This window comes from Ipomoea nil, unplaced genomic scaffold, assembly GCF_001879475.1.
Source record: "Ipomoea nil cultivar Tokyo-kokei standard unplaced genomic scaffold, Asagao_1.1 scaffold2704, whole genome shotgun sequence".
NCBI classification, from domain to species: domain Eukaryota; kingdom Viridiplantae; phylum Streptophyta; class Magnoliopsida; order Solanales; family Convolvulaceae; genus Ipomoea; species Ipomoea nil.
The window spans coordinates 1,901,701-1,926,282 of record NW_017619132.1 but is presented as its reverse complement, the minus strand read 5'-3'; the positions used below and the strand labels follow the sequence as shown (position 1 = coordinate 1,926,282).

Genomic DNA, 24,582 nt, shown 5'->3' with positions numbered 1-24,582 from the left:
TTGCCCCATGAAACGAGTGGGTGTCATAATGTTTCAATCAACTTCGTCTCTCAACTGGATAATATAATTCCTACTCCCACTTTACACGATACTAAATTAAATTTTAAGATGAATTAAATATTAAAACGCATTCTTTAATTCTACTCAATTTTTCGACCAACTCGTCTGATCTTCTGATCTTTCTCCTACATTATTTGCAGCAATTTTCAAAGCAAAGTTTTTTTTTTTTAATTAATAATAATTTTTATGGTAGACGAAACTGAGAAGGGCAGGCAAATGAAAGGCAAAGAGAGCTAAATTAAAAGATATTTGGTATCTGAAAAAATGATATTCTATCTCTTAAAGAAAGAGGCATTGATATATTAGCAATGCGAGTAAGACACGTCAAGTCAAAGCTTAATTATCAGTTCTTTTCATTCTAAAGTCTGAAAATGATATCATCCATTTGTCTACTTGGATAGGTGGTCCATCAATATTGTTATGACCTAATTCTGACTTTTATTATTTTTATTTCGTATTTTAGCAGAAATAATAGATAATGTACTTACCCTTCAAAAAAAAATAAAAAATAATGTACTTGAGTACATAGGAGCTCAGATACACAGAGGTCTTACCTACTCTTTTTAATGCATTTTTTCAGAATTATTTTTGATGTTGTTGTTGAGGAAATAAGATTTCCTTTTTGATGATATGGTCATGTCTGACCCGTTGAGGTAGTGCTTTGATCTTTTGTGTTATGACTAGAAAGGGTATTTAATTTCTTTTAATATAATGCTTAATATTTTGTAAGTACAGTAGGCAGTTTGGTGAAAAGCTCAACTCAGATATATGAGAAGACAAAATATATTGTATGTCTTGGGCACATGTTGTCAAATAATTATCAGCTAATATAGCGAGAATTTGGATGTAGAGGAAGAGACAGTGGCAGTATAGTACACTTCAGATCATACTAATCGCAGCAAGTCACGCACTCGATTGGCACTCCTCCGCTGTTAGGCACATGTTAAGTAATTATTTAATATGACTATTTATTCTAATTAAATTGTGTTTAACGTAACGTTAATATCTTTGAGTTTACAATTTAGCGAAATATAATTAACCTACGTCAATAAGATTCGACCAACTATTTGGTCATCAATGTGACTTATATGTGTCAATGTTACTTGTGTGGTCCTTCAACAATATAATTAACCAACATACCTACAACTATTTTAGCTGCTAATTAATGTTAAACTTCCTTTCCCAGAAAAACAGCAGAAAACGATGGAAATTTGAGGTAACACATTTGCTTCCTATGTTTTTGTTAGCAATCATTATCTATGTTGTACGCACAACTTAAATATATATATTTTGCTTTCTTACCTGCATTAGTAAAAATACTTGTGGTTTATAATAACGTACAATGCTTTGAGAAAAAATGTGAGTTTGCCCGCAGAAGCTTAGCTCAATAATTTAATGGCAGTATTTGAGAGAAGAGACCAATGTTCGAACCTCGGCGACGACAGTGTGAGATTATGTCTAAAGTGGACAGATCCCTTATATGCACCGATATTTAACCATTGAGAGCCCTTAGAGTTGGAGATTCAACCTTTTAGATAACTATGAACAGGAATAACGTAGAATTGGATAAAATTTATATGTAACGTTCGGGTGTAAATACTATTATTATTGTATTAAAAAGAGTTTTAGTGGGATTATTTTATAATATGATTTCATTATAAAATTGATAAACACAAAAACAATATCGTCCTCAAAAGACTAGGTTATGTCCTACCAAAAGTTTTGTCATTTATTGGTGATTGATTGAGATTCTATCAATCCAAGTTTTTATACACAAAAGAAAGAAAGAAATATGAGTGAAATTCCAGATGGAGGGTCAAAGGAGAATGGAATAAAAATGAGGACACTCTCCTCCATCAAAACTGCTGTGTTTGGAAAAAAAATAAAGGCCAAAAGGTTTTAATTTCAACCAATCAATTATCAAATATCAAATGCTACTTTTCTCTCCCAACTTTATTTATATCTTATTACAATAAATAAATAAAAATGCAAAAAAAAAAAAAACAGGTTTCCTCTACGCCTATGATGTATGTTGTTATTCTCTCCTTTGGTCTTTCCACCAACCCCCTTCACCCATAAAATTTCTCCTACCATAAAAAAATAAAAAATAAAAAATAATAATAATAATAATAACGTATTAGACACATCAAAATTAATAAATTCGGAGGTTGCTCAGCAGACATGGTCAAGTGCTAGTATGCACAAGAGATCTGTCTACTTTGAACATAATCTGTTGTTACCAAGATTCGAACTTTGGTCTCTTCTCTCAAATACTGTCGACGGAATCCGTAAATTAAGCCTGTGCGAGCATGATTTTTATTTTCTATTATATAAGAAACAATGGTCAAATCGAGTATTACAAAAATTATGATAAAGCGACACTAACAATATCAACCGTCAATATGGATCCAATGCTATTTGGCCATTCGGTGTTCTTTGGAACTTATAATTCAAAACTAAATTGTCATAAGGGTTATCTTCAATCAATTTATACAAATTTTTAATCTCACAAATAACATGTGTAACAACACACCGATAATCTTATTGAATAAATTCTTTTAACACATTAATCCAAGAAAATTGGTCCACAACAATGATCTTTCCTATCTTGCCCCTTTAGACTCTCACAAGTAAAATAAGGAAAGTGGGGGACCTTCATTCTTTAGAACCACTACACATGTAGCTATATCTCTTTGGACCCCTTTCTTGATCTTTTCCATGAATAATGGAGCTTCGCTAATAACTATTAAGTATTAAGTAAACTCAATTATATACATGTATTATTACATATTAAATTCCTTACTTCTTTTCCCAAAAGTTGAACCCTCAATCCCAAGAGTTCATACACCCTGACCCGACAGAACATCTGAAAAAATATAAATTACGATAACTCAATGGTTCAGCAGACATGACCAAATGTCATTCAATTCCTTACTTGTCATTACTAAAATACTTTTTTTCTTTTCAGGTTTAATTCTCCCTTCAAAATCGTACCCATATTCATTTATCTATACTTATTATATCAACAATTCTAATAGATTATATTGGCTGGATAAGATTTTAAACACATAACAATACTTAATAATTCAATTTTACATATTATTTACATAAACACGATTTTGTTGTTGGAAAGAAAGAAAGAAAAACAAAAAACAAAAATATTGCACCAATAATAGTTACATTCCAAAATTGCGGCAACATCTGTAATTTGGTGATAAATTGAAGCCCCAAATAACTAGACAACTTTTCGTTCTTATCTTCAACTCTTCCATCCATTCCAGGTTTCCAGCCAAATTCAAATACAACAATTCTTTATTTATACTTTTGTCTGCACATGCACATTAAATTCTAAATGTTACACATGCATATTTAGAATATTATATCCGCTTATTCTAAATGTTACACATGCCCCAAATGACCTTGTGGTCAAGTGGAACGAAATAACTCTCCCAAATCCCATTATGTGTATTCAGGTAAAATTTTATATGTATTGTGTTATAAGTTTATGTGTATTCAGTTAAGAGTTTATGTGTATTATGTTAACCAAACCCCATTATGTGTATTCAATTAAAAGTTTATGTGTATTATGTATTATGTTAGATTATGTGTATTCTGTTATGAGTTTATGTGCATTCGACACAGAAGATTTTTTTTCACTACTTAACAAAATGACGTCGTTTTGGGAGGCATGGGACGCATAGTGCTATGTACGCCGTGATGCACGATATAACGATTGGACCATCTCACGTATCCTTATCCGTGTGGCGGGTCGGTTGAATATACTTGACCCGCTGCACAGATAAGAATCCGTGAGACGATCTCGCAAGTCTGACCCTTTAATTTAATGAATGGAACATTCCATATTTAGGAAATAGGAAATATATTGTGCTGGTTGTTTACAATAATAAAATTAATATGAATTAGGAAAGATTTGGTTTTTATTTTTTAGTCAAATCAGTTCCTAATTAATTGTACAAAAAATTTGGAAGGAAGCACAACATTTTTTATTTCAAGAAAGATGCCTAAATACACATCTCGTAAAGGTTGATCACTTTGATATTTTATTTATATCTTTGTCTATAATGATTTAATTGAAATAATTTAATATAATTTAGGAATCTAATTTGTAATGCTACAACTTTCTATAAAGAAATTAACGTCTATATCTACATTTAAGAAGGTCAGCAATTGAGGTAAAATGAAAGCATTGAATTTGTGAAGAATTTTCCTAATTTAACAATAGATTCTTGAGTACCAAAGAATCCCTATAATCCATGTGAATAAGGTCTTATCCACATTTTGAATGCCTAATTTACTACAAAATTAATTAAATTGGCCACTGAACGTAACCTGAAAATGCAATTAGATCACTGAACGAATAAAAAGTGCAATTAGGCCACTGAACACTCAAAAAACGTGCAATTAGGCCACTGAACTCTCCAAACGTATGCAATTTCACCGGATAACAGGTTACCATCAATTTTAGCAGGTTACCTGCTTACGTGGCAGCTGAGTTAGCATTTTTAATAATTTTTAATAATTAATTTTAATAATAAATTTTATAAAAAATTGAAAAAAAATAAATAAAAAAATAAAATAAAGTCGTTTTTATTTTTAAAAAAAAATTTAAAATAAAAATTTATTATTAAAATTTATTAAAAATGATTTAAAATTTATTAAAAATGCCAACTCAACTGCCACATAAGCAGATAACCTGCTAAAATTGAGGGTAACCTGCTATCAGGTGAAATTACACATTTTTGGAGTGTTCAGTGGCCTAATTACACTTTTTTTTTTTCCTTTCAGTGACCTAATTGCATTTTCAGGTTACGTTCAGTGCCCAATTTGAACCTTATAATTAAATTATACAAATTTTGGTTCAAGTATTCTATTGTTTCTATATTCAATATAAAGTTGCACCACATTTAATTATTTTTTATTTTACGGTAAAGTCCACAACCATTACTCAAATTTATGCTTTAGGTAAAGTTCGTTTTGTGACCCCAGTTGACAAAAGACTACAAAAAGTAAACAATTTAGATATCTCATAATTGATTGACTCAAACTAAGAAGAATAATAAATAATTTATATGAAAAATTAAACTTAACGCCTTGTAGTTACCAAGTCGACATCCATTTACAGAAAAATTTTACAATACTGAATAAAATACCAAAAATAAAATTATTTTATTTATAAAAATGGTACCGTCTTTTTTAAAGAAACGAAGTATTTTTATGGTTGAGATTAAAGAAATTTCCTTTTTATTTATTGGGATTCCATAAAGTAGTGTACATGTTTTACGGCATTATCTGTGTTATATATATTATATATATAATATAGGGAAAATGGCACTTTTCCCCCCTGAGTTATATACTTATAGCACTTTTTTCCCCTAAATTATTTATGTAAGCACATTAGCTCCCTCAATTATTTTAAAAGTGGTGGTTTTTCCCCCAAATATATTAAATTGACATTTCTACCCTTAAAGTAAACATTTTATTTATTTTACTTCTCCAACAAATTATTGCGTATATGTAGCGATTACCGCGGTTCGGTTCGAACTGAACCAGACACTATAGCAATAGAATTAAAAGTTTTCAGTTATGATTCAGATCTAGAACCCAATATTTGGATTTCAATTTATTAAATTTAAGAATAAAAAAAACTGGATCATGAACCGTGAACCGGCGATTCCGGATCCAGTTCGCAATTTTGAACCGTCTTTATTTTAAAATTTTATTTTTTATTTTAAAATAGTCTAAATTCAACAATAAATGTATTTTATTTTTTCAGTTCGGAACATGAACCGGTCATTTCGGTTCGTGATTTTAATAAACTCTAAATATCGCGTTTTGATTATAAATTGTAATTGGAATATTTTGGTTTGGTTGCTATAGTATCTATTTGATTTGAACCAAATTATAGTAATAATTTGTTGGAGAATAAAAATAAATGAAATATTTATTTTAAAGGTAAATATGTCCATTTAACATTTCAGGGGGAAAAATAGCCACTTAAATAATTGAGGGGGAAAAAGTGCTATAAGTATATAACTTAGGGAGAAAAAGTGCCATTTTCCCTATAATATATAATTGTATATAGAGAGAGATTATTACAGATACAGATACTTGATTTAGTCCTTTTCCTCCAATCATACTCCACTTCCTCTTCTGCCTGTGCGCCTTAACCTTTGTATGTCTGATGTGTTGGGGCTTCTTCAATTCTGGGTTTCGTCTCTTTTCTTAATATCTAAACCCAGCTTTTTCTCTCTCCTCTCTCTCTCTCTCTCTCTCTCTCTCTCTCTCTGCACTTGTTTTCCGGCGGGGGAGAAGTGAAAGAGTATAAGAAAACAATTTCTCTGCTTCTACGGAACTGTTTTTGGTCTTCGTTTCTCTCCTTTCATCTCCCTCTTATTATTATATTTTAGCTTTTGGACTTGTTAATTTTGCAATAAAGTGTCCAGACTTGTTTGATTTTGTGTCTCTCTCTCTCTATGAGGTACTTCCCTGTATATATCTTTCTCTTTTCCCTGGTTTATGTGGTTATTTTTCTCCAAATTTTTAGTGGGGGTTGGAGTTATGAGTATACCCAGTTTGGATTTACTGAAAATAGGATTTGGGTTTTGTAATTCTGGTATTGGGTTTGGAGTTTTGATTGTAAAATTGAGATCTTTATTTGAATTCTGGTTGGTTTTTGCAAATGGAAGATGATGGTTGGTGAAGTCAAACATATTTATCTCTTTGTCTGCTACAGAAATTGATCAATTTGAATTTTTATGGACAGAATTTTATTTTATTTTATTTTTATATATATTGAATTATTCTTGCTGATGATGGGTTTGATAGAAAAGCTTGATTTTTTTAATGAACTTTCTGCTACCCATAGTCTCTTAATCTCAGTATAAACAGTTTCTAGTTGCTGATTTGAGCTATAATGATGATTTTAAGATTGTCCCAATCTGTTATGTCTATATTTATTGGCATAAGGTTTGTTGTCGGTGGTATTATTGCACTTTATTGACTGGTGCTTTTTATCTTACTGCTTGTTCTTAGTTTTCACTTGGATGTGTATATTTTGTTAAAGTTGCAATCTTTCATAGTCTTGGCATGTGTTTTTGTTTAGGAAGTGACAAATGGAGTCGCCTTCGAAGATTCCTGTTTTAGATGACTCTCAGGGTATGGTTTTTAGCCTAAGTGTGGGCATATATATCTGCATTTTTTGTTTGATCTTGTGTCGTGTAAAGTTACATTAGCAAACATCTCAGGGGAAGTGAGAAATGCTTGGTCGATCCCCCTTGGAATTGCGGCACACCATGCCTCGAGTGATGCAAGCTTGTTCTCGAGCTCATTGCCCGTTCTTCCACACGAAAAATGTTTGTAAAAAGCTTTATGTTTCCAGTTGGTATATCTTCGAAGGTTCCTTTTGGATTATTTTCTTACGATTTCATTTGATTAATTACCTGCAGTAATCTCGAACAAGACAGAGCAGTGTGGGCAATCAATTGATGATAGCTCGCCTAGCTTAACTCAATTTCATCTAGAAGATGGAGGTAAATATCCGTTGGAAGATGAAACGGGTCCACTCGGGAACTTTCTTCCCGGGGATGAGGACGAACTATTAGCGGGCATAATGGATGATTTTGATTTGAACGAGCTACCTACCCAGCTCGAGGAGTTAGAGGACGATCTATTTGGCGGGGGAGGATTTGAAATGGAACCCGAGTCCCAAGAGAATCTATTTAACGGCTTTGCCAAGTTAAGTATGTCTCCTGGAAGCAGTATTGCACATTATGGCTATTCAAACGGTGCAGGAACAGTTGCTGGGGAACACCCGTACGGAGAGCACCCTTCGAGGACATTGTTTGTTAGAAATATTAACAGCAATGTAGAAGACAGCGAATTAAAATCTCTATTCGAGGTACATTTAGGTCTTCCAGTTGTTTTCTTGTCGCTTATTACAGTATTAAAAATTATTGAATAGTTATTGAATTATCGGTTTTTCCTTGAAGCAATATGGCGATATCAGAACCTTATATACTGCATGCAAGCACCGAGGATTTGTGATGATATCTTACTATGATATCCGAGCTGCTCGAACTGCGATGCGTGCTCTGCAAAATAAGCCTTTACGGCGAAGAAAACTTGATATTCATTTTTCAATCCCAAAGGTGTGGACTAAGAGGGCTTTTTTTTATAATTTTTTTTTTTTTTTTTTATAAATTTGGTTGATGTTGAGCATATAGCCATTAATGTGCAATCCAACTATCAGCTTAATAATTTTGGTTGTCACGTCCAGGAAAATCCATCGGAGAAAGACATTAACCAAGGAACACTTGTTGTGTTCAATTTGGATCCTTCGGTATCTAATGAAGACATTCGTCAAATATTTGGGACTTATGGGGAAGTCAAAGAGGTGCGTATGTCTACTTTTGCTATATTTTTCCGATGTTATCGGTCTATACGAACTCTTTTTATCTTAAAATATGTGTCGTGGAAATTCTTGTTAAAAAATGCAGATAAGGGAGACACCACATAAGCGACACCATAAGTTCATTGAGTTTTATGACGTTAGAGCTGCTGAGGCAGCTCTTAAAGCTTTAAATAGGAGCGACATTGCTGGGAAGCGGATAAAGCTCGAACCTAGTCGGCCCGGCGGAGCCCGTCGAAAGTATGAAGTTATATCAATTTTTAGTCCACTTGCATTTGATTATGGATTGCATGATTTTGTTTGAATCTAGCCATACTTTCTGGGATATGGACCGTCGTGTAATTATTTTTTTGAGCGTGTTGAAATCCGTTACTAGTCAAGATTACATCAATGCAAACCGCATTTTGATTTACTCCCGTTTTGTTTTATTGTATTTAATAGCTTGATGCAACAACTGAGCCTAGAGCTGGAACATGATGATGTTCGAACATTTAGGAATTCAGTTGGTTCACCGATTGCCAATTCTCCGCCAGGTATTTACTTTTCGTTCTCCATAGTTGTTAAGAGTCCCACATTGATAAAATAAGAGAGAACAAATGGGTTTATAAGCCATGAGTTAGACTAGTTAATTGGTTGAATTCAATCTTTTAGTATGGTTTGGCCCATTTGCATTATAGCCTAGTTGACTGATCCGAGCCTAATTTTAGTTATTATATAAGCTGACGTGATGGCAATATGTAACAGGCAGCTGGCCAAATTTTGGCAGTCCGGTCGAGCCGAATCCGTTGCATAATTACAGTCAATCTCCGGGTTTGAGAAATCTTAGCCCTGTAAACAGCAATCATATGTCGGGGCTTGCCTCGATCCTTCCCGCCCACCTCTCAAACCCGGTGAAGATTACACCCATTGGTAAAGAGCCCGGACGGGTTAGCCATGTAAATCAGGTAACTAGTAATAATACTAGATCGACCCAAGGACTTGCTTATCATCATTCTTATTCTTTGAATGAGAACAAACTAAGTTCGAGCTCTGGATCCGTCTCTCTTGGCGACTCGAAGCCATCTGGAATTGGAACGCTTTCTGGTCCTCAATTTCTTTGGGGAAGTCCGCCTATTCACTCTGAGCGTAACGGTAACGGGTCTTCTGGCTGGCCGACATCGTCAATGGGGAAACCATTTGCATCCAATAATGCACAAGGACAAGGCTATCCTTATTCGCGTAGGCAGGGCCCATTCCTCGGGTCACACCATCACGTGGGGTCCGCTCCGTCCGGAATTCCCTTGGAAAGGCATTTCGGGTTTTTCCCCGAGTCACCCGAAACATCATATATAAGCCCGGTTTCCTTTAGCAGTGCAAGCTCTAGTCATAATAACGGAAGCCATGTAATGAGTATGGGTTCCCCGGGGGCAATGAATATGGGTGTTGCTTTTGCCGGTAGTTTTACCGAAAGTGGTTCTCCTAGTGCTAGAATGATGCCCTTGTCGAGAAACGTTCCAATATTTTTTGGAAGCGGTTCTTATGGGGGAATCGGGTCGAGTAACGGCGAGGGGTTGATCGAACGTGGTCGGAGTCGTAGAATTGACAGCGGGAACCAGATGGATAACAAAAAACAATATCAACTTGATTTGGAGAAGATCATGAACGGGGAAGATTCCAGGACTACTTTGATGATTAAAAACATCCCAAACAAGTAAGGGTATCTCTATTTTCGTCTTGGAACTTAGAATCGCATAATAGTTTATTATTAACATTTTATTTATTTTTCTTCCTAAAAGATACACTTCAAAGATGCTACTCACAGCAATTGATGAGACCCATAAAAATTCATATGATTTCCTCTACTTGCCTATTGATTTCAAGGTTAGCATAACTATTATTTCCGTATTTATACTTCCGGGAAATTTTGACTTAAATACAGTAACTAATTTTTTTTTTTTGGGGGCTTCAGAACAAGTGTAATGTTGGCTATGCTTTCATCAACATGGTCTCTCCTCAAAGTATTATCTCTTTCTACGAGGTTAATCTTCTTTTCCTTAACTATAACGAGTGTTAATAATGCGAAAAACTGAAAATTTTGCTTGTATTAGTTACTGTAAGGTTGTGTTCTTTTTGTCGGGAAGTGCTTAAACATAATGGTGTCCCTTTTAAACATCTCTTATGGGTACAATAATTGGTTCAACTTGAAACATTTGTGCAGGTATTCAATGGGAAAAAGTGGGAAAAGTTTAATAGCGAAAAAGTTGCCTCATTGGCTTACGCGAGAATCCAGGGAAAAGCAGCTTTAGTTGCTCACTTTCAGAACTCGAGCTTAATGAACGAAGACAAATGGTGTCGCCCGATTCTGTTCCAGTCAGAGGGCCAAGAGCCAGCTGAAGAGGTAACGACTAACGATAATTGTTTATGAATCCACTCTACCCTTTGTAATGCATCGCCTTCTTTACCCGTCCCGTTTATTGACTTCGGGTCGTTCTTGGGTTTTCCAGGAGCCTTTGCTGTCCAGCAACCTAAATATTTTTATCCGCCATCTTGATGGGTCGTACTCGGGAGATTCTCTTGATAGTCCTAAGGGCAATAGTCTTGAAGAGAAGCCTACATTCATCGAAAGTAGCAAAACCGCAATGCTTGAAAGCAATGGCGATGGGTTCTAACTGTTATTATGTATTCCAAAAACGTACATACTAAACTTACTAGTGGAACAGCAGGGAAGTGCCTTGATTGGTTGTGTGCTTGGTGTCTAGTTTTTGTACAAAGGACACTCCGTGGGAGCATTTTACGTTTTGTAGAGCGAATTCGATATCTGACTGTGGTAGAAGAATAAGGCAAAGCATTCTTCGGGTCTCTTCTGCAACGTGCTTTGCTGATCGCGTTTCGGGCAATTTCTAATGTCCTTTGTGCTCAAGCTTTGGGGTCATCTGAAGTGTTTTGTGGTGTGTTTTACTTAATTGTATAAATGATGTTTAGAGAGGGTGGATGAGGGCTGTTACCTCAAGTGTATAAATTGCAGACAAACAGACCCTACATCTTTGGAATCAACTATTGTATCATGTTCTAAGGGAACTGATTGTATTTATGACATGACAATATGACATGAATGTAGAGGATTTTTTATCCAATTTTTGTTTGTTGTCCCTGCTTTTATTTATTAAATACCTTTTGTATCATTTATTTTGTTTTTATTTATTTATACATTTTGTTAAAATGTAAAATTTATATTATTAAAAATAAATAAATTATATCATTTGAAAGATCTAATCAAGATGATTAAACTAATACTAAATTTCTAAGAACTAATAGTTTTGTGGTGATCATTACCACAATTTTACTAAATTTCTATCCATGGGATAGAAATTGTAGTGAGGGACTCTTAATTAATCCTTTTCACCGCTTCAAAGATGGGATTTGTTCATGTGGAGATCATTGGTGACATGCGTCATAATTTCATGGTTCAAAATTTAGAATGTCCATTGCAAGAATGATTTCTCCACTTCATAATTGCTGCATAAAAGATCATTATTTTAGAGATTTTGAATGCAAATAGTTTTCCTCTTTTCTTTGATATTGATGTAGGTTAATTATTTCTAATATCTGAAATTAGCTGCTCTGATGGAGGGAAAGGGCGGGCGGGCGGGGGGGGGGGGGGGGGGGTGGGTGGGGAGTGAAGGGGAGTAATAACCATTCCTAGGGGGTATTGGTATTAGCTGCTCTGATAACCATTCGCTCTGATACGCTTTTAAAAATTTTAAAGAAAAAAAAAACATATCAGAGCATGGGAGCAGGACGAGGTAGTCTAGGAGATAACACTTAATTTATTTAAAAAGGAACAGCGTAGCCGCGTAGGAGTGCCTTGTACTGAGTTTTGATTCCTTAATATAATGTACTCATAGCCTAATTTATATGTGTATATATAGTACATTGGTTGTGTTTCAAATGTGTTTATAATAAAATGAGAAATGAAAATAATCCCACTAAGGCATCATCTTACCTAATTTTAATCTTTTTTTCCCTTACATAATCTTTTTCCTCATTGTATGCTAAGAAATATGTGGTTGCCTTTTATATATAGAGAGAGATCAATTCTGCACTAAAAAAAGTGGGTCATATCAAGCTATGTAGAAAATTTTGACAATCACTTATATATATATATATATATATATATATATATATATATATATATATATATATATATATATATATATATATATTTATTTATTTATTTATTTATTTATTTATTTGAAGTTAGGATTACCAAAATGGATGGTCAGCTAATTCTTAACATAAAAGATTATTTATTAAGGAATAAATTTTTTGAAACTGGAGGGGACCCAAAACAAACAATGCAGCAACTAGGTGTTCAATAAAACAACGCGCTGCATACAAACACCAATTTGGTCAAAATCAATCACGTTACAGCAATACTAAGGAGGCTCATCAAACTTAGTCCAATTAGACTTTTCAAGAAGTACGAGCTTCGCCAGCCTATCCGCCACTTGATTCTGCTCACCATATATATACACAACTCTGTCAACACCTTCTTCAATAATCTTCAAGTACTAATTGTTATTCCAGGAAAGCAAACTCTTTTCAAGCATACAATTTCAAATTTAAGAAGGCAAATAAAACAAACATGAAAAAGCTAAAAAGATAAACGACAAGAGAAAACACACAATATCAAATAAAAGTAGGGTTCAACTCATCCAAGGCATTACTTTAAGCATTATATGTTATACTCCAACTTGCTCATGGTAGACCAGATTCAGAGCTTATTTACCTGATGGCATTTGAATTTTAAGATATTTTGTCACAACAACAACTTGCTTTTACGTATTTTAGTTGTCAGAGGTTGCTCCAGCTCTTTGAGAGCTTCTATCTTCTTAGCACGCAAGAGTACGTTAGTTGACTATTATATCTTCATCCTTAGATCATCTATGAGATGCCGGTAGGTATAATCTTAAATATTAAATTTTTATTTATATTAACACAATTTTTTTTTTTATGTAGGTGGAAGTGGCCAAGGAGATTGTAATATACTCTAATTTTACTTGTTCAGACTCTAATTTTACTATTACTTTTACAGACTTGTTTATGTACATCTCTTTGTTACAATCTATCACTTTGAGTTGTGGATATTGGTTAGTTTTGCAAATGGAATTTTTAAGTTGATGGAACTTGGCTTTCTGCTACCCAATCTCTTAATCTCAATATATAAATAATGTACTTTTGATATATTAACTGTTGGACCAATTCAGTTGGAGGTTGCCCCCTATCTCTGGTTATACTTTTACAAAAAATATTGGTGTCAATTGATCACACATTAGAAATTCCAATACAAGTAGACAGGTAAAATGTGCTTATGTGCATATATTTATTAAATGACACAGAAAAGCAATAGATATATAAAGAAGCAATTTAGCATTTCAGAAGTCAGTTGTTGCATCACAAGCACTAAAACATTTTAAAGTTTCATTGTTCCTGAACTGAACTCCAATTGTAAATTATGGCAGAGAGACCAGAGGGTCAGTCAATTCATATTTGAAGAGCCTCAGCTATGGATCCTGCTAGACTCAACACTTCAAACGGAGCTTTATTTGCGATGGCTTTTACAGTATGGGGACACGAATCCGTGATCCAAAAGTGGGCAAACGCTTTCTCTGAGCGTCCTGAATAACAACGGTTACAATCAGTAAACTAGAGGACCGAGGGAGAAGCTGAAACCGATGTTAGAAAACTGAAGTATGGACGGTTACCTCCATCCTTGTGCAGGAAGCGCTCCCATGACCGCTTAGGGAAAACACCGTGGGTGACATAAGCACTCACCTTAGCTGCCCCGTGGGCTGCCAAAACTTTCTGGAAGGCCAAAGAGAGCCAAGTAAGAGCAGCAATACGAGACAATAAACAATAGATCACCGAGCCTCTTGCTAAACAGGCGTTGGTTGATGATCATACAAATTTGCAAGTGGCGATACAAAGGCTGAGTTTTTTTATCGTTTAGTGGAGATTATTTATCATATGATACCACATCCATATCATCCACCCCGCTAAAAGTACCACGGTGTGTCCTGAGCAGGCCCGCAGGCCCTAACTGTAAGAGGCACCTTTAAGCCCGTACCATACTCAGACTAATCTCCGTTTGCACCGGGCCGGCCCAATTAAGGGGCAAAGTGCTGGCCAGATTGGTTTTTCTATACGAGAGGGGGTTCAAACTCCCGACCTCTCTTAAGGGACAAGAGTGCACGGCCACTCACGCTAACCAAGTTGGTTATCTCTACATCATTTGGTGCTTTAAAACTAAGCTGTTACCAATGCCTACGGGATTTTGTTCAACGCCATACACAACAAAAGCCAAACTACCAAAACCGTTCTGTGTGATTCAAACTTTGACACGACTACATTAAGGAGAGGAATACCTGGCACTCAATTAGGGTACCTCCCGACTGCACCAAGTCATCAACAATGATCACATGGCAACCATTGGGGTTGCCTTCTTTTAGCCTGACTATTCTCTTATCACCTTCACGAACTTTTGTGCAGATAACCTAAGATTTTTCAAATACCAAACATTGAAGATTCTTTGAAGTATAAAGAAAAAAAAAAAAAGAAAAAAGAGTTCTGAATATAAGACTAACAGCAGGGTAGTTGCTGAATTGCTTGTAAAACCGCTTCCAAGCTCCATCATCAGGAAACGCAACAACTATCTGCAAAACAAAAACTACTAAGATGTAAAAGCAATACCAATGCAATTGTTGTTGCATAAAGGAAAACGTTTGTTACTCATCCTTTCCGTATAAGTTTCACCGATGTGAATCCAATCGTCAATATTAGACAAACAACAAAAAATAACGTGAGAGCTTGAAACACCCACCTGATCAGATTCTGGAAGCTGCAGAAGCCGTTGCTTCAACAAGGGAATTCCAGTCTCAAACAAAGGCAAAACTTGGTCCCCGAAGTAAAACCTTTCCTGCAGAAAAAGAGACAACAGAGAGGAGGTCAGAGAAGCACATGAGAACCGTTAATGAGGTGAAGAAACGCCATAGCTTTGGGCTTATAAAAGATATAGCAGCCTCAAACATACAAGATATAGTGCATATTGGATAAATTTGAAACTTTTGACTAGTAAAAGTGAATGAAATTCCATATTTATTATATGTGCATTTGCCAAAAAGGCAAAAATACAGTGGGAGTGTTTGGTAAATGGTTGTTAACTGATTGAGTTAGTGAGTTTGACTAGTTGATAGCATTAGTTGATTGTAGAAAAGTGTTTGGTAAATTAGTTGTTAGCTGTTAGATGATTACATACAAAATGATTTTCTCAAAAAACTACTTTGAGCAGCTTTTTGAATTTTAGCATTTTGGAGCAATAAGTTGTTACAAAAAGCTAATTAATCAAAGACTCATATTGATTGTTTAACCATGTCAAACAGCTAATAGCTGTCAAATAAGCCAAAATTGGCTGATAGGCTAACTATTTTACCAAACAGGGCCAGTCTGATTGATTTGTATATCTAACAGACCATGAAGAAATGGGTATAAGTGAAAGAAACAATTAATTTCAAACTTCATCAGGAGATTTAAGGAATCGTGCTGCAAACAAGAATACCAGAGTAAATAAGAAATCAAAGTAAAATGCTGACAGATCAATGGAATCAAGAAAAGCCCTCAATCATAGGAGATAAAGAGTATCATACATGAATACAAACAAATATCGAATAAGTACGTAGCTTAAATAGCAAAACTAACCTGCAAGGCATGGATGTCATAGATAACTAAACTGGTTGGACCACCTCTTGATATGGGAATATTGGATAATATTCTTGCCATGGTAAACGCAGTTGCGACATCCCCTTCCTCTTCCATTCTCTCAAAGGAACCAGTTGGAAAGAACGGCAACACTAACGTAAAAGAGGCAACAAACAGCCTTGGTAGTGCAAATATGACAGAAAGCTGTTCAAAGATCACTGAGGGTGAGCTGAATGACGCAAGAAAGGCAACATGTTGGCCTCTGATATTCTGAGCGTTGTTTATAAAAAGATTTGGAAAGCCATCATCAAAACTCCTGAAAACCCATACATCAATCTTTATGAATACATATCCAAATAAGATGAAGAGTATTAAATTGTGAGAACACGAAAGGCAAAAACATTATTTCAACTAGTCATATAAATTGGTGCAAATGCTTCTGAAATCAAACTACATGGCACCAGTAACAAATTCTGCAAGAATTGATTGTCTTTCTACAACCAAGTATTATCATCTCCCTAGAACACCAATCAATCTTGCAATCAACCTCTAAAGGCCTAATATTTTCCCTAGAACACCAAATCAATCTTCCACTCAACCTCTAAAGACCTAATTTTTAATCCTACTTATGACATTGAACTACACTTTTGTCAAAAAATGGCACCTTCAAGTGAAGAACCAATGAGCAATACTTTTTGCCCATTTCTCTTCTCCACAATCTTCCCCCCAAGAACCAACTGAACTGACCCTCATCTCTTGATCCATCAACTCCCCATTCTACAAAGAGGTGGAATCTCTCCAAGGAAGACACATTTGACCCCAATTCCAGATAAAGATTGAAGCTTTTACACGAAAGAATCGAAACAAAATGCAGACATAGGCAAAGGGAAAGAGAACAAGGGTGTACCTCCAGTTAATGGATTGGAGCTGAATGAAAGGAGACTCAGAAGCGATTTTGCGAGCCACGTCCTCCATCTCTACACAGTAGAAGAGCAGAACCTGCTTCTGCTGCCTCGTCGCCAAAGCTTCTTCAACAACAGCCTTGTCTTCCATCTCCACAGCCTCTGCTCTCTACTCTCCCTCGCAGTGTTCGCGTGTTGCAAGTACAGAGGAATTCCACTTTAGTTGAGGGTTTTGGTTTCTTTCTCACTTTTTGCCGCCAAGAAAAAGGAGGAATTCTAAAAAGGGGTGGCTGCGAGCGTCCAAAACGATGCCTTTATGCGTTTTTTGGGCGCAATCCCCACAATGCAGCTCGGGCGCTTCCCTGCTTTTTTCCGCCTTTTTTCCTTGCGCTCGGCCGCTCGCCCGAAATTCCCTAGTTTGTGCCCAGATGTTTCTTGCCGTGCTCAATGGTGGTATTCACGCCCATTTTACGTCTCACTTTTGATCCCAAGATTTTTGAGTTCTTATTATTTTTGGTTTATTATTTTTGGTGTATAATTTAATTTAATTTTTTAATGAGTAAATACCTAAAATGGTCCCTCGACTATAGCTAAATTCACAAATTGGTCTTCGACTTTCAATTTCAACCAATTAAGTCCTTAACTTTGCAATTTTGACACGATTTGGTCCTCCATTTATTTGACCATTTGTTGACCGTGATCGACGATCTCCAGAAGAACCTTCAGCTCTCGTCGGAGCATGTGGAGGCCTCCAGAATGACGTTGCACCGGTTCGGAAACACGTCGTCTTCTTCGCTCTGGTACGCACTCAACTACATTGAATCCAAAGGGAGGATGAAGAAAGGCGACCGGATTTGGTAGGTTGCTTTTGGCAATGGATTCAAATGTAACAGTGCGGTATGGAAATGCAACCGGAACCTTAAAAATCCGACGATGGACCATGAAATTACATATATATCTTCAAAAATCACAGTCAACAAACGGTCAAATAGACAGAGGACCAAATTGTGTTAAAATTGCAAGGTTAAGGACTTAATTGGTTGAAATTGAAAGTCGATGACCAATTTGTGAATTTAGCTATAGTCGAGGGACCATTTTGGGTATTTACTCTTTTTTAATTTTGGTGCCTAACTTTGTTATCTCTATCAGTTTTGCTACCTATAGACAAATTGACAGTGAAATGTTATCAAATTTTATATTTTATGGGCAAAATCGCCATCCCAAAGAAAGATATTTGACATTTAAACAAAAGAAAAGCCATATTAAGAGAAAAAGAAAGGTTGGACAATCGTCGACGCTATAAATCTCATAAATATGTGTCTAGTTTCTACGCGTTTTTTTCATTGTTCTCATCCATCAAACATCTATAGATATGATTTTACAGTAATTTTGTTTAGATATTGAAGATGTTTCATTTGAATGACGGTTTTACCCCTAAAAATATAAAATTCGACAACATTTTGCAATTAATTTGGCTCAAAGGACCAAAGCAAATAAAATAACAAAGTTAGACACCAAAATTAAAAAATTTTAAAATTGTGCACCAAAAGTAATAAAACATCAAAGTCGTGGGACTAAATGTGAAATTAATTCTTATTTCAAAATCATCGAATGTATTAGAAAATTTTCAATAATTTTTTTTTGTTACAATTGTTTTTTTGGGTGATAGAGGAAAATCACAGTTATTATACAACGCTCCAACAGCGAATATTGTGCAAATCTCATATTGTGATCATAATTAGTAAAAGATAATAAAAAGGTAAGTCTTGTATGTTGTCTACCCGGTAGACTCTACCGTTGACTGACACAAACTAATAAAGTCAATATGCTGCTTGAATTGAGAGTTGACACGTAACAATTAATAAATAAATGCCATTACTAAACGTTTGATAATTTAACAAATCTTATTTATGGTTAAATTTGTAGTGGAATAGAGTTCCATCATCCTCTATGATTTTGGTTGTTGAAATTCAACGAATTGCTAATTAACTTTTCTTAATAAAATTTTATGATTTTGTGAATTGATCAAACCATCCAATTGACAAGTTAGTAATCTTAACAGACTTTAAGTCTTGGTTTGCTTTTACTTATTTAGACCAACTTTGTTGGTGGTCAAAAATACGTGGTCTATGGTTTTAGGTTGTCTGATTTGGTGTTCAAAGATAATTTGTGGCTTAGGATTTTGTCTCTCTACAACAGGTGGATAGAAGCACATATTTTTTGTCGAGAAATTGATAGAACTCATAGAAGCACATATAGTTCTTGGGTTTCATAGGTTATGGTTTAAGCTCATAGTCTTGGGTCTTGGGCCAGTTATTTGCCCCTATACTAAACAAACCTTGCTTAATAAATCCTTATATCATAGATCAGGGTTCACAATACACTGTGAATCCTAATGCATGTGTATGTGTTTTATATTGTAAATTTTTGTAACTTGCGTTATGAAATTCTGTATATATAAAATGGACATGTGGGCAATAGGCCACCAATTTGGCTCAATAACATTTCATTTCATTCAGAATCACCAACAAACATTGTACTAGTTATAAAAAAAAAAAAAAAAAAAACAATCATCGAACTAAACACAACTAAAATCTTTTCTAATATGTAAAACACGAAATATGCACGTCCTAAGTACATTATTCAAACAATCATGAAATTCCACGAAATGCTCTACAAACAACCACGCGGGGACAATATCCCGTTGGATCTTCCGATCACATTTCTACAGCTCGACAGCGCCGGCCCTTCACGCCGGCGAAAATAACTCAGGTCTATGTCCACAAGATTAACATCCTTGCACGGAACCAACGGGCTACATTCCAATGCCAACGCAACCTTCGACGTCGATGTCCCCCAAATGTTGTTGAACGTCACGTCGTTAATCTGCACCTGCGAGTGCCCCGAACTCTGCAAAAGATAAAACCCAGAAAAAAATGGTAACAGATCATAATTATAAGTAGGAAGATGGGATCTTTTTTAGTTCTAAACCACGAGATCCTAGGAGTCATCATTAAACTCGTACCAACTAATCATGGTTTACATTGGACCGACTTAATTACGAGGCAAAGTAATGACCAGATTGATATCATACTTAGATTAATCCTCGTTTGCACCAAACTAATCCAAGAGACAAAGTGCTGGCCAGATTGAAACCATAATTCATATTAATCTTTGTTTCACTCGACCGACTTAATTAAAGAGTAAAATGGTGACCAAATTGATTTTTTTCATACAAAAAGAGGTTCGGACTATCGAGTGACAAGAGTGCACGGCCAAATTGGCCAGATGGGGTCATTTTGTTTGTGGATTTGTGGGAATTAAGGTTTCGAGGACTTACGTAGCTGTTACAGCCACCACCGGGGCAATAATTCTGGTCGATGAATATCGGATTCCTCACATCGATCATGTGAATATAGCCGAAGAAGATGTCGGAGACCAAACTCGACATGGACGGCGCCCACGTCTTGATCCTTGCGCCGTTATCGGTGCCGATGAAGGTGCAGTTGATGACGTGGATGCCGGAGATCAAATCTCCGGCGTTCTTTCCGATGCTGCCGATGCTAATCCCGTGGCCGGGGCCGCAGGTTACTTGAGAGATTCTGATGTTCTTGCTGCCGGCGACCATGGCGACGCAGTCGTCGCCGGTCTGGATGACGCTGTTTGTGATGCGGATGCCGTTGGAATATCCGATCTTGATTCCGTCGGTGTTGGGGCTCTCGGCCGGCGCCGTCAGCCTCACCTGATTGATTCTCAGGCCGTTGCATGCAAAGACGTGGATGTGGGTGTTCTTGCTGTTGATTGATCTCAGATGACTCACTCGAGAGTTGTTCACAAAGTTGAACGTCAATGTCTACCAAAAAAACAAAAACAATATTATAAGAAAAGAAACATTACAATCAGATAAAATTCTAAATTATTAATCAGTATAAATCATGGTTGCAGTAGGCACTAGGCACTAATCGGTCGGATGGTAGAGTAGCACCTAGGGCTTAGGCAACCTAGCCGTAGACACTTATACAACTATTATATATACGTAGTATAATATAAAAAATTAGCTAAGTCAAATCAAAATGGTTAACTCAACTGAAATGAACGAGTTAATTCAGCCTAATTCAGCCCAGTTAGGCACTAGGCCGTCAAGTCGGCTGAGTTAGACACTAGGCAGGTACATAGGGAGAAATATTCATAGTCTAAGAACGCCTAACACATAGACCAATTTTTACAATAACATTATAAACTAAAGAGATCAATAAACCGTCAGTGAACTTACAGCGGGGAGGCGGCCACATTGGGGGTTGGTGGAGCAATCGTTGTAAGGCCAACCAGAAGGACCTTGACCATCCAAATACCCACCACCTTTAACCACCAAATTGTTCATGTAATTGAACCCAATCCAAGTGTCTGTGTTAAACTCAGACCTCTCTGTAGGAGACTTCAAGGTGCCCTTAATCAAGAAGGCCAATTGATATGCCCTACATGGTCCACTAAATATCACTGACCCCAACTTGAACACCCCCCTGGGAATCCAAACTCTACTCCTCCCATAAAATTGGCAAGCATCATCCCATGCCCTTAGAAATGCCTGAATTCATCACAACACAATCAAATCACAATCAGAAAAAAAAAGGTTATTTGATTTTTGAGAAAACCCTCAATTGTTACTCGAAGGTGTGCAGCCTATGTTGCTTATAGTTATAGCTAATTGGAAGGTCAATCGGCTGCTTTCATTCAATCTGCAGTCATAATAAGTCGCCCAACTTAAAGTTGGGTGAAAACAATTACGATCAACGACAAAAACTAGATACAACTAGGCAAATCGCTGATGTTGATAAGCACAATATACTCGACATGTGTGTCAATCAGTCTAACACATAGTGCCAATAGGCAAAAATTGTTCAACTTTTTATACAAGTTCAATAAACATAATATACACGCCCTACACATTAGTCCTTCAGATGTGATAGCTACAAAGACTTTTTTGAGGATCAAAACCTATAAGTTAGACTCAATATTGCCTCAGTGATGCAAAAAAAAAAAAAAAAAAAAACACACACACACACATATATATATATATACACACAAACACAGATATAGAGAGAGAGAGAGAAACAGAGGAGAAACTTCATTTCAGAGCATATAAACATTATTATGGTTTCAAACGTTAATTAAACAAAAAAAAAAAACATTATTGTTATAATCTTCTGGTGATTGAAAGATTTAAGGATAAATTACCTGAACATTGTCTGTTCTTCCATCAGGAACAGCACCATAGTCCAAAACATTGAAGAACCTTGCTGGTAAGAGTTTTGCACCATTGCCAACAGTGAAGGAAATGGCCAACAAAATAACATAGAAAGCTCCGAAACAACTTGGTATGGAGGCCATTTCCCCTGTCTGATATTCTTGATTCTGTGATTCTGATTTTTTATTCCTTAACCTACTCATAGCCTAATTTATTTATATGTGTATATATGTGTATATATAGTATGTTTATAATAAAATGAGAAACGAGAATAATCCCACTAAGTAAGGCATCATTTTCCCTAATTTTAATCTCTTTTTTTTCTCTTACATAATCTTTTTCCTCATTCTAGGCTAACAAATAGGTTGTTGCCTTTTATATTTAGAGAGAGATCAATTCTACACTAAAAAGAAGTGGGTCATATCAAGCTTTGGATAGAGTTTTTTAATACCAACATTACAAAAAAAATCAAATTTATCAACAAAAAATTTTGTAATAAATTACTAAATTATGGGTATTACATTAGTTGAGTTGGTCGGATAGTTGGCTTGATAACCTCTGCCTAATGACTTTTGTGGTTTGAGATGGTCAGCTATGGACAACCTAAACTGATTTAACTTTTTGTGATCTTTTGTTGGTTATGATTACAAAGCGGGTTTCACCCATAGCTTTCCAATAAATTAAAAAAAGGGTGTTTCAATTATTTTTTAATAAATTTTATTATTTGTAACTTATCCCTTAATTAAAAGCAATCCAAATGTTATGAATATTTGAATTTAGGATTACCAGAATGGATGATAATCTAAGTAAATAAAAAAAAAAGATCTTAAAATAAAAAGACTATTTATTAAAGAGTAAATTTTGGTATCAAAATTTTAATTTTCCCATTATGGACCGAGAAAGAATGGTATCACTATCCCCTATCTATCCATTTCGATATATCAATGCTTGAGAGTCGATTAAAAAAAATAGAAGAGCAAAATGATGGAATTAGTTTTATAAATATTACAAACTTAAATGTTTAAAATAATTATAAAATTGATTATGTATGTATTTTTTTTTTTTAGCTAAAATCATTAATGAATCTGAAAAGACGATTAAGATTAGTATTACTTCTATATAAGGAATTGTTCTTTTTCTCTATCACGCGCTCGCGGGCGCACACATATATATAGGACTTTACCTAAAATCAAAATAATATTTCTCACTATTTTAATTTTAATAATAAGTTTCTTACATTGAAGAACTTTCTCATTACTCTTGGGAATTAATGTCATTAGCTTAATTATTCTGCATAACTGAAATCCGATCTCCATTAATGAGAAATTATCTCCTCTACTTAAAATATCTTGATTTAGTGATCGAGTTTTAATAACTAGAGTTAAATTACTATTAATTTTTTTTTTTAGAAAAAATTACTATAACTCCAATTAATTCATAATCGGATTATTATCGAACACTATTTAGATGAGCCTTTCCTTTATCATTCCGATTCAAATCTTATTTAATGGGAAATAAGCTCTACTTGAATATTGGTACTATCTTATATGAGAAGATTCTCTAAAACTTATTGATTTATTTACAAAGTTCCAACTTAAAATCTTATTAAAAATTAATTCTTTTTACTCAATGGTTGATTGAGGACTCTATATGAGATCAACATGTCTATTGATTTTTTTTTTTTTTTTTTCAGTTTGAGACTTTGAGCTAGTCAATTATGGTAATAGACTGATTTATCTCATTATAATATTTTTACTGATTATAAAGCGAAGTTTACCTAGTATATAATTTTAGATAGGACTGCGAGAATCCCATAAATCAATGAGATGATTGATTAAAAAATTACTCTAACATGGAAAATGCCAAGAAATTGCTCACATGGAAAATTGGAGATTCATGTCCATAAATATGTCGTGCCAATGATTTGGCTAACACACAAATTAAAATTAATTAACTTGATGACTTTTATCTACCCAATAAGAAATTAATTTTTTTTTTAAATCGGTAGACGATCATCTTAGCTTAAAACGATTAATGGGCACGTACACTGCACATGCTCGATGGGCTATGTTGGTGTGCAAAACGTACACTATCTAAGCAGTTAATTTTTCTCTCTCTTCTTATATCGATAAAAAGTCTTAAATATTATGAGATACTCTCTCTCCCCTCCATCTATCTCACCCAACAAATCTAAAAAATATAATTTGTGTTAT

At 35.0% G+C, this 24,582-nt stretch overlaps 3 protein-coding genes across 5 annotated transcripts; 1 reads left to right on the top strand and 2 right to left on the bottom strand.

The window, feature by feature from the left end:
• Positions 1–6,181: 6,181 nt before the first annotated feature.
• Positions 6,182–11,616, top strand: LOC109156004 (protein MEI2-like 5). 3 transcript variants are annotated; one of them, XM_019303761.1, is made up of 14 exons: positions 6,182–6,559; positions 7,184–7,236; positions 7,326–7,433; positions 7,527–7,978; positions 8,070–8,228; positions 8,357–8,473; positions 8,577–8,728; positions 8,930–9,021; positions 9,233–10,178; positions 10,264–10,348; positions 10,437–10,505; positions 10,686–10,865; positions 10,972–11,164; positions 11,228–11,616. In XM_019303761.1, the coding sequence occupies exons 2-13, from the start codon at positions 7,194–7,196 to the stop codon at positions 11,134–11,136; spliced, it is 2,568 nt and encodes an 855-aa protein (XP_019159306.1). In that variant the 5' UTR covers positions 6,182–6,559; positions 7,184–7,193; the 3' UTR covers positions 11,137–11,164; positions 11,228–11,616. The 3 variants fall into 3 exon arrangements, with proteins under 3 accessions (XP_019159306.1, XP_019159307.1, XP_019159308.1); XM_019303762.1 differs by having other exon boundaries at positions 6,182–6,442; positions 11,228–11,613; XM_019303763.1 differs by having other exon boundaries at positions 6,199–6,253; positions 11,228–11,613.
• Positions 11,617–13,872: 2,256 nt separating this feature from the next.
• Positions 13,873–17,547, bottom strand: LOC109156006 (ribose-phosphate pyrophosphokinase 4). Its single transcript, XM_019303765.1, has 7 exons — positions 17,130–17,547; positions 16,223–16,538; positions 15,348–15,443; positions 15,112–15,180; positions 14,893–15,021; positions 14,233–14,332; positions 13,873–14,145 (listed from the first exon to the last, which is right to left on the bottom strand). The coding sequence occupies exons 1-7, from the start codon at positions 17,273–17,275 to the stop codon at positions 14,012–14,014; spliced, it is 990 nt and encodes a 329-aa protein (XP_019159310.1). The 5' UTR covers positions 17,276–17,547; the 3' UTR covers positions 13,873–14,011.
• A 2,165-nt stretch (positions 17,548–19,712) lies between these two features.
• LOC109156005 (exopolygalacturonase-like) lies at positions 19,713–22,615 on the bottom strand. Its single transcript, XM_019303764.1, has 4 exons — positions 22,360–22,615; positions 21,398–21,709; positions 20,465–20,977; positions 19,713–20,034 (listed from the first exon to the last, which is right to left on the bottom strand). Exons 1-4 carry the CDS (start codon positions 22,570–22,572, stop codon positions 19,798–19,800), a joined length of 1,275 nt encoding a protein of 424 aa, XP_019159309.1. The 5' UTR covers positions 22,573–22,615; the 3' UTR covers positions 19,713–19,797.
• Positions 22,616–24,582: the final 1,967 nt, after the last annotated feature.